A 12079-nucleotide genomic window follows, 5' to 3' on the forward strand; every position below is an offset into this window, starting at 1 on the left:
TCTTCCAGCCTTGTAGTAAGTGCTTCGTCTCGTGCACAAGATAGTGGAGTATCTTCACAATTTAATTTCGTGCTTACATAGGTTAAGATTTTTTCCACATTGTGCACTGTACTGTCTTATTTGATGAACAGTGTTAGCTGTTAGATTGTTTTTTTTGCTCAAGTTAGCACTTGAACATCTTAATCTTGTGGGTTTAAGTGTCCACCATACTGTCCAAGGTGGTAATTTAACCTTAAAGCTGCTTTAGGCCTAATATGTTGTATCGGGTGTAAACTGCCTTTCATGAATAGCTCATACACTCTATGATCTATGTGCTTTCATGATGGTTTAAGTATTAACAGCTTTTGACTAATTTACAGTGGTTACTGCGGCAAAGATTGGCTTGTTGATAACATGATTAATGCTTTCTACTTTCATTACCATTCTGAAGCACACTTTGTGTCTGCACACATGCTACTGTATTATTTATGTTTTTCAATTGGTTCAGATGAAATGGTGTAAAAATTGACATTTTTCTTTGCTTTAACTACAAAGATGCCTTTTCCTCAAATGAAATATGAATGATAGCACAATAATCAATAAGCGAAACCTTTTGAGATCAGCTTATTCTGTGAAAATCATTTCCCCTTTCCTGTTTTACCGGTATAGAGAAGTTTACAACGAACTAAATTCCCCCTGTGGTTTCAGCACTGTTACTGTATTTCATGGTCTGTGAAATTGATTTGTTTCACTTCATATCACATCCAGTTGAAAGTGCAACGTTAAAGTCTAACCTGCCTTTGCTTAAACACAGATTGAAGCAAACTTGTCATCATCAGTGTAAAAAAGGCAAACATGCTCAGCTGCATGATAATAATGATGATGGAGCTTTTCAAATGTGCAGACAAGTAATTACAATTTTAGAGAGATACTGAGTGTGTCTTTTTGTGAACTTGGCCGAGTACAATGCCTTTGGTTATTGCATTTATGTTCTTTTTGTTTCTCAGAAAGGGACTTAGACACAGTTAACTGTACCAGTGTTCAGCATTGTAGTTTTGTCACCTGCTCAAACAATCAACAGTGATGCATACTGACAGCTAGAGCAACTCTACTTTGTCCCATTTCTTTTCTAATTTTTTTCCAAACCTTTCTTTGTTCCTTCCATTCTGCCGTTCCCTCTCCCTCCCTCCCTGCCTCTCCTTGTTCTCTCCTTCTCTCCTCCTCCTTTATTCCCAGACTCTCATGTCCCAAGGGCAGACGTTCCCAGCTGAGCTAAAGAAGCAGCAGCAGGGGCCGAACAAGTCCCCCAAGAGGACGTCTCTGTCTTCATCGCCAATGCCACCCGCTCCGCCTCCTCCACCCCAGAACAATCACTCCAACCTCTTCCTCTCGAGTGCCCTGCTGGGGCTCCCTGAACCCCACCACCCCAATGGAGTCATCCAAAGCACCACTCAGGACGCACCTTTGGCCCTCATCACCAAACCTCGCAAAGACTCTGCCTCTCAAGGCAAGTCCCCTCAGTGCGACTCCGATGCTGGGTCGATGCCTGTCAATCTGAGCACAGGGGCGAGCAGGACCCAAGCAACCGCCCAGGCTGGGCCTCCGTCACAGCCCCCCACTACCTCACCCCATGCCGCAGGCCATGGATCCAGAAAGAACAAGACTCCCAAGGGTAAGGGACAGACACCAGGGCTGGGACAAGGACAGGGACAAGCAGACCCTTTAGCTGCCTGGAAGGGCTTCTCTCAGAACCACCTGGTACAGTCTCTGGTGGATTTGTTTCGTGGAGGAGAGTCCGGGATCGGGATTCCTGGAGTTAGTATCCCTGGAGTTGGAATTCCTGGAGTGGGGATCCCTGGGACATGTAACCCCACAGCTGGTCTCCCTGCTAACAAGGAATCTGACGACTCCGGAGATGATGATGATGATGAGGATGACGACCTTGAGGAGGAAGAAGAGGATGAGGAGGACTCAGATGATAGTCTGTCAGGTTTGTGCCGTCTATGTACCCTCGCCTAAAAGTCACTTTCACAATTCAATAATGAGCTGACAATAAAATCGTCACATCACGGCAGCAACTAACAGTTATTTTAATTACTGATTGCTCGTGATTATTTTCTCCATTAGTCAATTAATCATCCAGCCTATAAAATGTCTCTTTGAATTGCTTAGTATCTCCGACCAACAGTCTAAAACATAAATATATTCAGTTTATTATCAGCTAAGGGAAAGAAAAGCAGCGACTACTCCCAACTGAGAGGCTGGCACTACACAAAGTTCTATGCCGCTATTTCTTTCTGGAGAATAGCTTAATAGCTATTTAATTGATGGGCTAATCAATTAATTGACCAATTGGCTTAAATTAACACGAGGTTCTGTCAGATGGGTCTTTTAAGAGCTCCATTTGAAATCCAAGAAATATAGCCATACAAATAATTAATTTAACTGCCATTTGATTTGGTGAACTGATACCTCATTCATTTTAAACTCCTTACTCACTTTGTGTTCTGGACTCCCATTTCAGAGTCTGACAGCAACTCAGACAGCGACATCTCTGGGAAGAAAGTGAAGGAGTTAAAGCTGCTGCCGTCTGGATCATCTAAGAAGGAGTTGACTCCCCGCAGGATAACCAAAGGCCCAGAACTACTGAACACCTCAACCAATCACACCGCCACCAGCTGCTCCCCTCTCAACCTACAGGTCATCAAGACTCCCACCATTGTCACCAGCTCCAGTGCCTTGGCCTATCACAGCTCTCCAGGCTCTTCCTCATACAGCGTGGCCTCTCCATTAGGTAATGTGTTTGAAAATCTGTACGCAGAGAGTGTGAAGCTTAGGGGTGGTTTTAGCAGGATCTCTTATTTAAAATGTTTTGCATTTGAGATGTTAAGTCATTCTGAACAGATAAAAAAAAATATAAACTCCAAACAAACTTGTAAAATTGGTTAAATGTGACCATTACTACTACTCCTGTCCTTTCACTGCCTTAGTGTGAACAGCATATACAATACCACAGAAAAGCTATGGCTGAGGCCATGTTTTGTTTAGCAAAGCAAGAACAACCCAACAATCACCCTCAGAAGACTGTGCAGAGGGATTGTTACTTTAAGGGAGGCAGGAAGTCGGCAGTTGGTTGTCATGGCCTAACCAGAGCTCTGAGGTCCTGTAGGTACATGCCTAAGAGCCCTGACAACTTGTTTGGCACAGCAATCAAGTTAATTTCCGCCCTCTTTCAATGCGAAGAGATTACTCAGATCAGAGAAAATAGGACATATGTGTAGCTTGCCAGGAATGTTCCAAGCAGACACTCCAGTCTGTCCTCTATTATAAGTAATTTTCTTTCCTCTTATGCTATTTTTAAATGAACACTGTACATCAGACACAACCATGTGATGTAAATTCACTCCTGTGTTGCATGCAATGCTAGTAAATGTAGCTTTGAAAGGCCAGTGCACCTATATGTTATTGGCTACCTGCCAGGCACGATCACTGGTGGGTTCAAGTGCTTTGACTGCTACTGCTGTATATGTGAGGTTTCCAGTCATAAGTTCTGCTGTCAAATTGATGGTTGAACTCTGTCTCTTCACAGGCTTAGGGAAGAGGAAGAGGGTGATGGATGAGAAGGAGTTGATGATACCTCTGGAGTTGGGGTACGTACAAGAGGCTGAGAGAAAGAAAGCTCTTATAAAGCGGTTCACTTCAGAGTGTGTTGAAATGTTTCTCCCATTCATGATCACATCAATGCATGGCCACAAATGTACGAAACGCAATGTGTCACTGAACAAGTATGCGATTTTTTCATTTTTAATGACCCAGGTGGCGGAGAGAGACAAGAATCAAACCAGCGGCGGGGAGGCCGCAGGGTGAAGTGGCCTACTACGCCCCGTGTGGCAAGAAACTAAGGCAGTACCCAGATGTGATGAAGGTACCGCGGCCTCACAGCGCTGCAGTCTAGTCTACATCCATGATGCATAAGCAAATGTTCTGAGACATACAGATGAGCAGTTGAGTCTGTAACAGGGATTCCAGTGGGAATCATTGTGGGTGGCATGGTTTATGAAATTATTTTGGACGGATATCTTTGCTAATAACTGCTCACCCACATGGCTCAAACAAATGCTTGTGTATCAGGATTTGTTGCGTATTATCTATGCTATCGCTCCAGCTGCAATCCACCCCCACCCCCAACCCCACCCTGCTTTCTGTGACCGTAATAGTGAGAGATGATATTCTTAGATTCACTTCTTGTGTCACTTTTCTCACCTCTCCTTCCCCAAATAAATGATTAATGGTAAGTGTTGGGATGCACAGCTTCGGGCCCCTATTTTTGCACTATATTACAGTCTAATCTTTTTTGTTTGCTTCATCAAAAGCTCAACTACGCTAATCGGTAGAACTCCCATTGAGTGTAGCAGTGCAAAGAGAAAAATGTGTACTCATTCACTCACTGCTAGTCATTCAGAAGGCAGTAAAAAGCCTAGCATGGCCACAGATAAATAAGAAGGGGCCTGAATTGTGCACCTCAAGGTCAGAACCGTTTTTCTCCCCTGAGAGCTTTTGCTCTTTTTTTTGTCCCCTGGCTTTTATAATGATTAGTAGCACTGCACAGATGCTCACTGTAACCTAACTCCCTCCAATCTAGTCCCTCTCAGTTGCTTTTCAATGTCGCTAATTTCGCAAATTTTTTTTCTGCCTAAACCAACGCCATTATTATTTTCTCTTCTGTAGTATCTATCCAGAAATGGAATAAGTGGCATCACGCGTGATAATTTTAGCTTCAGTGCAAAGATAAGGGTTGGTGACTTCTATGAAGCCAGAGAAGGACCCCAGGTGACTGCCTTTCATCTCTCTCTCTCTGTCCCTGATCCCTGTTCATCTTTTCATCTAGCAGCAGGCAAAGCTTCATGCAGCAGTCACTGTCAGGGCATGGATAGGAATCAACCAAAACCCTCACTAGTCCTAGTTCATAGACCTCTCACTGTGCATGGATAAATGTAATAATCAGCTGACATTACTTCCACAGGTGACCAGTGTTATATGCCATGTTATGTGTCTGTGATACACAGAGATAAGTTAGAAAATAGATGTGTGTCTTATTGGAAGCAGAATAGAGAAAATATTTGGTGCTGAGGGGCCAGAGAAAAACTAGATGATAAACGACAGATCAGTAAAGCTTGTTAATACATTGTGTAGCCAGCTTTGTAGTGTGTATTATAGAAAATATAATGACATTTAAAAATGCAGAACATCTTATTATATACACCCAGATTAGTCAAGCTAATGATTAAACTGTTCCTTAGTTATATGAAATGATGTATGTCAACATATTGTGTATTTTTACTTTTTCATCTCTCGCCACCCATCCCAATCTCTCCATCTTTACTTTTTCCCGTCTCTAGGGTTTACAGTGGAGCCTGTTGAAGGAAGAGGAGGTCATTCCTCGTATTTTGGCGATGGAAGGTCGCAGGGGTCGTCCCCCTAACTCAGACCGCCAGTTAGCGGGCGAAGGTACAAAAGGTAACCGACGGAGGAAGGGACGGCCCCCGAATGTGGGTGATCCACTGGTACCAGAGGGCCCCAGTCCCAGTGAGGTCAAACTTCTGCGCAAACTAGAGGCTCAAGGTTAGCAGAGGAAATTAGGCCTGAAATATGTTTGTGATAAGTATGTGTGCCATTAGTCAACCAGCCATTCTTCAGGTGGGCTAAAGAAGGAGTAACAGTTTCATTTTTTTTCTTTTTTAGAATATGGAGAAGTTTTCAGCTTTGTGCTTCATGTTTGTTAGATACTCCTACTTGATATGTTGTAACATAGATGCTTTTCAAGATACTGGGCTTTTATGATAGCCAGTTATGACAATCAGTCAGTTATAGTTATGATAAATAATTTAATCATGTATATATCAGAAGTTTTAAATGTTAATGGTGAAATTGCATAATATATGTTGGTCTTTGTAAGGACTAGTTGGTTTTGAGGCTCAGTCCCTAATTTTGTCTAAATTTTACTAAACCTATCTTATGTGCTATGTCAGGCTACAGCAGCATTTAGGCATTCTCCTGAAATTTCTCACTGACTATTGCCTCTGTGCAGAAATAGCTCGACAGGCTGCCCAGATGAAACTCATGAGAAAACTGGAAAAGCAGGCACTGGCGCGTGCAGCCAAAGAAGCTCGGAAACAGCAAGGTAAACTCCAGGTTTTGTGTGTGTGTGTGTGTGTGTGTAGTTAACAAGAGCATAAAGCTGTTAGGATGGTAGTGGTTTTTAGGTTGGTCAGTCGGTCACGTGAAACCTCTTTGGTCTAAATGGGTGAAGTATAAAGACCAGCAGAGCCTCTGCTTCTATAGCCTTTATATGTACATATTTATTGTCATCACTTTAAAACATAAGCTTTAATCTTCCTCCTGCTCTAATCTTTATTGCTGCCGTGCAGCTGGTTTCAAACATTATGCTTATAGGTTGTTTTTTTTTTATTCCTATACACAACATCAGATGAACAGTCAAATCAAAATCTCAAGACCATATCCTTAGCCCTCACTTAAACTCAGAATAGAGTAAATGCTGAGATCCATTGCATAAATTTGGAATCTGTCCCATCTGGACAGCTTAGATGTAAGCTGTCCTACAGTCACTCATCAACTCACAATTCAGTGCCTCCGTGGAGGTTAATAATTAGTTTAAGAGAGTTTAGACCTGGTCCTAGTCCAGTGCCTGGTACCTGCAGTCTAAAGCTTTTCATATTGATGTGTGTTTGGTTTTAATGAGTGTGTCTGTGTGTATTATTATTGTTCTGTGTGTCTGACTCATCTTCGTTGTGATCTAGTTCTCAGAACTTCTTGTGCTCCTATGTGAAATACATCTTGATCTCAGTGAGACCTTCTGAATAAATACCGCTCAACAACTGGAGTTCTCTCACATATGAATACAGTTGGAAGCGCGGCTTTGTAGGTCATCTTTGTAGACACTAATGTAACACTGACTTGACTCTTGTAGCTATCATGGCAGCAGAGGAGAGGAGGAAGCAGAAAGAGCAGATCAAGATTCTTAAGCAGCAGGTGGGTCTGCTTTCTACATGTGTGCTGACAAATCTTTTTCCTTCCTTTCTCCTTATCTAAGTGACACACGTAGTCTACTGCAGGAAATGCTGAATGGTTATTTTGTGATGCTTTAAAGCTTGCTTTTCAATTACCATCATTACTTCAGGTACTCAACTTATTGTTGTGTCTTTCTGCCCACCCCAATTGGAATAGAGTGGCTGGAAAGTGATTTTATCTAAAGATGTTTTCGGATGTCTAAAATATTAAGAGATTATGGTTTTTTTTTATAGGAAAAGATCAAGCGTATTCAGCAGATTCGGATGGAGAAGGAACTCAGGGCACAGCAAATTTTGGAGGTACAGAATCTGATCCAACAGCACCTCTGATTAAGCAGAACATTCCTGGATAGTTACAGCCCCTCAGTCTATAGTGTTTTAATCTTCCTAAAGCTCATTACTGAACAGCAGCATGCATTGGAGGGAGTTGCGTCTTCTTAGGCATAATTCCACATGGAACTAATGCTAAATTGGTCTTGGTTGACGGCTGTTGAATATTAAAATGGCTGCTGCTGCCTCTTCAGACCTTATTTAAATTGGACAGAAAAGTCTTTTTTTCATCAGACAACAGTAACAGTTTAGCATAAGTGGGTCGAGGGAAAAAAAGGTGCTGTTTTCCACACAAACACACATGCAAAGATGCATGCACATCCACATACACACACACATATGCAGGCGCACACAATTATACTGTAGGAGCTTCAAAGTGTTTTAGCAGGACTAAATCAATTTTGAGTTGACACGGTTGACAAGCCACTCATAACGGGAGGCTTCAACATATTCACAATTAGGTGTTAAAGAGATACATTATTCATTCGCTGTGTTTTACAAATTTCACTGGCATTCAGAAGCATAAAATCTTTGCTCAAACCAGAAAACTGCAAACAATCAGTTAAAGTGCAGCAAAGCCCCCAGCCAAGACTGATTGATATGTGTCTGTCTCCCTGATTCTTGATCTTAATCTTTATTCATAGGCCAAACGGAAAAAGAAGCAAGAAGCCGCCAATGCCAAAATATTGGAGGCTGAAAAGCGCATAAAGGTATGTTTATAATTTAAATAAAACCCATGCATACCCCCTCATGCATATGTGTCTTTTTAATCAAAAGTCTCATGGATTAGATTATTTCATATGTACCATGGTGTGGGGCTTGTTCCACTTAAGAAGTCGCTGGCAATAAAATTAGAGCGGCCCCTTTGAAAGGGGCTGAAATTCCATCAGTCTGTCGTGATTGTCGTGATATTGGCACAATGGAAGCATATTGATTTTTCCCTCATCTTCTCTTTCTTGCCTTCAAGGAGAAAGAGTTGAGGAGACAGCAGGCGGAGATTCTCAAACACCAGGTAGGCATTCACCACAACTTGCTCAGCCTCTTGAACATGATAGTTACTGCTGAATAAAACCGTTTACCTCAAACTTCACTTGAATAGGAATGTGCAGGTGTGTATGTGTGTGTGAGTGTGAGTGCGTTTGTGCATCTGTGTGCTTTTAAATAGAGGCATGTGTGAGTGTGCAGTATATAAATGTGGTTAATTACCAAAAATCCAATTAGTGAAAGTCTTCTATTTCTCTATATTAAACCCCATGCTTATTGGTACTGGATATTACTTCTGTTCCATAATATTTTGCCAACTCTCTCTGCCAGGAGTTGGAGAGGCATAGACTAGATATGGTATGGGTATGTTTATTTTTGTACATCTAACACCTGCATCGTGTAACTGGTTGTGTTATGGTTGTCATAGCAATGCATTAAGTGTAGCACTGGCTGCTGTCATACTACATTCTTCTGCATGGCTTTCCAGCAAAACCAACAAAAGAGAAAAAGAGTCAGTATGCTGCCTCCATCTGCTCGTCCTGAGGGACAACTGACCCTGTCACGGTGGCCAGGCAGCTTCTGTCACCATCCCCCATCCTTCCCCCTTCTACTCAGAATGCATTGCAAAGACTGCTAGCCAATCCACACTCACTGTCTGAAAGTGCACTGGAGGAGTTTCCATCCATCACATACATTGTCTAACTGTTGTATTGGAGTAGCCTGTGTTACCCATGAGTGCTTGACGATTTCGGCCCAGACATTGAGCTTGTGTCTGTTCGTCCGTGCATCTGTTCTGCAGTCCACAGAGTGCTGGACTTTAACCTGCCCCATCCCAGCCTCTCTGTCATTCACTGTTCCTGTACTCTGCACAAAGAATGGAAACAGCTACTGAGAATCATTTTGTTTTTATGGTGGAGAGACTTCAAAGCAGATTTAACCTCCCCCCTCCCTTGTTTGGTGAGGGTACAGCACAACTGTTACTTGAAAATAGACCGGATAGACTGTAGAACAACAATATAATCAAATCCACCATGAGGACAAATATGGTTCTGTGTAGCATTTAATTTTGGCCTGGCTGTCTTGCTTGTAGTCCTTCTCACTCATACACAGTCACAGCTGAATCCACAGGTCTGCCTATCTGTTTCACAGTAGACTCTGAGCTGATTGTTGCATCAACCCCTTGTACCTTCGCTCGGAGCACAATGAAAAGGGGGCAAATTGAGATACATGAAATAATCGTGGTATTTACGGTTGTCACATGCAGTCATATCGCTTTTGATTTATTGTAGTTTGTTATCATAGTATCCCACAAAATATTCAATGTTTTTGATGAATTGGAAAGCTAGAAAAAGCTGAATGCCACAGGCTTTATGTCCTTTTTGAAGTTGTCTTTTTGAAGTTTTCCATTTGTAGATAAATCAAACCAAGAAGGACATAGAAATATTGTAGCAGAGTGGTTGGCATCTAGCCTGACTAAACAATCCTCACAAACAGCACATTTTAGTCACTGTGTGCTGGAAATGTCCTTGGCAAGCCCTAATAGTGGCAATTGTGTCTTTCTGGTGGATCACAGAGGGAGTGACAGCCTGATACGGTGGAGCGGGAAACCTAAAGAGATCAAATGAAATGATAGTCAGTCACCAGTGATTCCTGTGCCCTTTTGCAGTAGACTGTGCATCATGCACCAAAGAACAACATAGATGTCTCATCCTCAGCAGTCACATACTGTGCTAATACTTAAGCTGCCAAAACCACTGAAGTGGAACTGCTCCTTTTGAAGCTATCCTTTACCATCCATTCGCATTTGTCGTCCCCTCACCAAATATTATGAGAATGATGTGTCAAATAAACATTAGCATCGACTCATGTAATAGAATTTATTATTTTGATTGTGACGCCAGTGTGGCATATCAGAAGACTTCTGGCAACCAGCATTTTGTTGCTTTTGTTGTGTCAGCTTTAGTTTAGAGGCGCCGTCACCGATTCCAGCTGCTTCTCTTTTTTGAGCCTGTCATCACATCTACTTTGTATCGCATCTATGTGTTGCTTTTTGGTTGTCATCGTACTACTGTACTCTTCACTTATGCTTCCACCATACATGTGACAGTGTATACATGTGAAGCATCGTTTTGTGTTGTTCAAGTATGGTGCCTATATTGAATTCACATCACAGTTTTACATTATTACACTACATGCTAAATTTAGTCGACCTTGAGTGCCGTATGCACAACGTGTGCTCGTTAATGTGCCTCTGTTTTTTGCCACTCTAGGAGAGGGAGAGGAGGAGGCAACATGTAATGCTGATGAAGGCTGTTGAGGCTCGCAAGAAAGCAGAGGTAGTCCATATGCACGCAAATGAATGCAGAAATACACACACAGTCCACTCCATAAAAAGAGCCTAAGTCATTATTCCCTGGATAGATTCCTGCTTTCTCTCTTTTTTGTGTGCTCTTTTCCTCCATTCATTTTTTTTCTACACACTTACCAAGTCAAAAGATTCTGGCCCTCAAGCACTTTTCCTTTGAATGCACAGCAGCATTAGGCTGAATTCTAATACTGCTCAGCAAAGTCAAGTAAACCTTCTTGTCTGTTTTCACACACACACACGCAAACACACACACACACACACACACACTTTGCCTCCCTAATGCTCCCTTGAATTTTGGACTCTCTAGGAGCGTGAGCGCTTGCGGCAGGAGAAAAGGGATGAGAAGCGCCTGAACAAAGAGCGTAAACTGGAGCAACGGAGGCTGGAGCTGGAGATAGCGAGGGAGCTGAAGAAGCCAAATGAAGACATGTGTCTGTCCGATCATAAGGTAGTTTGGATAGTTGCTCTGGTGTGAATGTAAAGTTGATCACCCCCCCAAGACTCCATAAACACTATGAGCAGCAGATTGTCTGTTTTTTTCTCATTTGAATTCAGCTAAATACTCGGAGTTAGGTCAGCAGGTTGACAAAGTAAAAAAAAAAAAACCCTGTCAGATTATTATTAGTAGTATTATTATTAGTATTGTTATTATTGTTGTTGTTGTTGTTATTATTAGATAGTAAGTTGAGCATTTCTTGAGGGTCAGTATGTGCCATAAGACCTCATGGTGTTGAGCACTTTTATATATGGAAGTGTGTGCCCCCAAGTGGTTAAAGGAGTGTACTGCACAATGTAGAAAATTAGGAGTAGTATCTTTGAATTGAAAAGCACCATCTTGATAACAATCAGCAGACGTCAGCTTTACTAACAGTTTTCTCCCATTTCCCATAGTTGTTTAAATTGTGATTCTCTGTAGTTCAAAGTGGATGTAATGTATTTCTGTCACAGTAACACATACAACAACAAAAACGGCGAACAATCCTAACTTTACCCACTTTTCTTTGTCCAGCCTCTCCCTGATTTCTCCCGGATTCCGGGACTCATCCTGCCAGGACGTGCTGTGTCCGACTGCCTGATGCTGATGCAGTTCCTGCGAGGCTTCGGAAAAGTTTTAGGGCTTGATTTGAATACGGATGTGCCCACCCTTGGCATGCTACAGGAGGGCTTGCTCAATGTAGGGGACAGCATGGGCCAAGTCCAAGACCTTCTGGTCAAACTGCTTTCTCTGGCAGTCTGTGATCCCGGTTTGCCACCTGGACAAAAGGTGAGCTAGTTCATTAAATCATGCATTGTACCTGTGTATAATTCTGAACAGTGAAACCAGCTTGAA

The 12079-nt window shown here is 42.2% G+C and overlaps 1 protein-coding gene across 10 annotated transcripts in view; it reads left to right on the top strand.

The window, feature by feature from the left end:
* Positions 1-12079, top strand: part of baz2ba (bromodomain adjacent to zinc finger domain, 2Ba) — a 66569-nt gene that overhangs the window by 44062 nt on the left and 10428 nt on the right. For 4 of the 10 annotated variants that reach the window (XM_041943391.1, XM_041943468.1, XM_041943775.1 and 1 more), the window contains exons 9-23: positions 1216-1969; positions 2504-2773; positions 3569-3629; positions 3796-3904; positions 4708-4809; positions 5379-5601; positions 6068-6160; positions 6968-7029; positions 7302-7367; positions 8042-8107; positions 8365-8409; positions 8712-8738; positions 10652-10717; positions 11057-11197; positions 11759-12013. In XM_041943391.1, the coding sequence (XP_041799325.1) occupies positions 1216-1969; positions 2504-2773; positions 3569-3629; positions 3796-3904; positions 4708-4809; positions 5379-5601; positions 6068-6160; positions 6968-7029; positions 7302-7367; positions 8042-8107; positions 8365-8409; positions 8712-8738; positions 10652-10717; positions 11057-11197; positions 11759-12013 (2340 nt within the window). The remainder of the gene's footprint in view (positions 1-1215; positions 1970-2503; positions 2774-3568; positions 3630-3795; positions 3905-4707; positions 4810-5378; positions 5602-6067; positions 6161-6967; positions 7030-7301; positions 7368-8041; positions 8108-8364; positions 8410-8711; positions 8739-10651; positions 10718-11056; positions 11198-11758; positions 12014-12079) is intronic. The other 6 variants (XM_041943611.1, XM_041943947.1, XM_041943692.1 and 3 more) reach the window with 3 other exon arrangements.

This window comes from Chelmon rostratus, chromosome 1, assembly GCF_017976325.1.
Source record: "Chelmon rostratus isolate fCheRos1 chromosome 1, fCheRos1.pri, whole genome shotgun sequence".
Taxonomy (NCBI): Eukaryota; Metazoa; Chordata; class Actinopteri; order Chaetodontiformes; family Chaetodontidae; genus Chelmon; species Chelmon rostratus.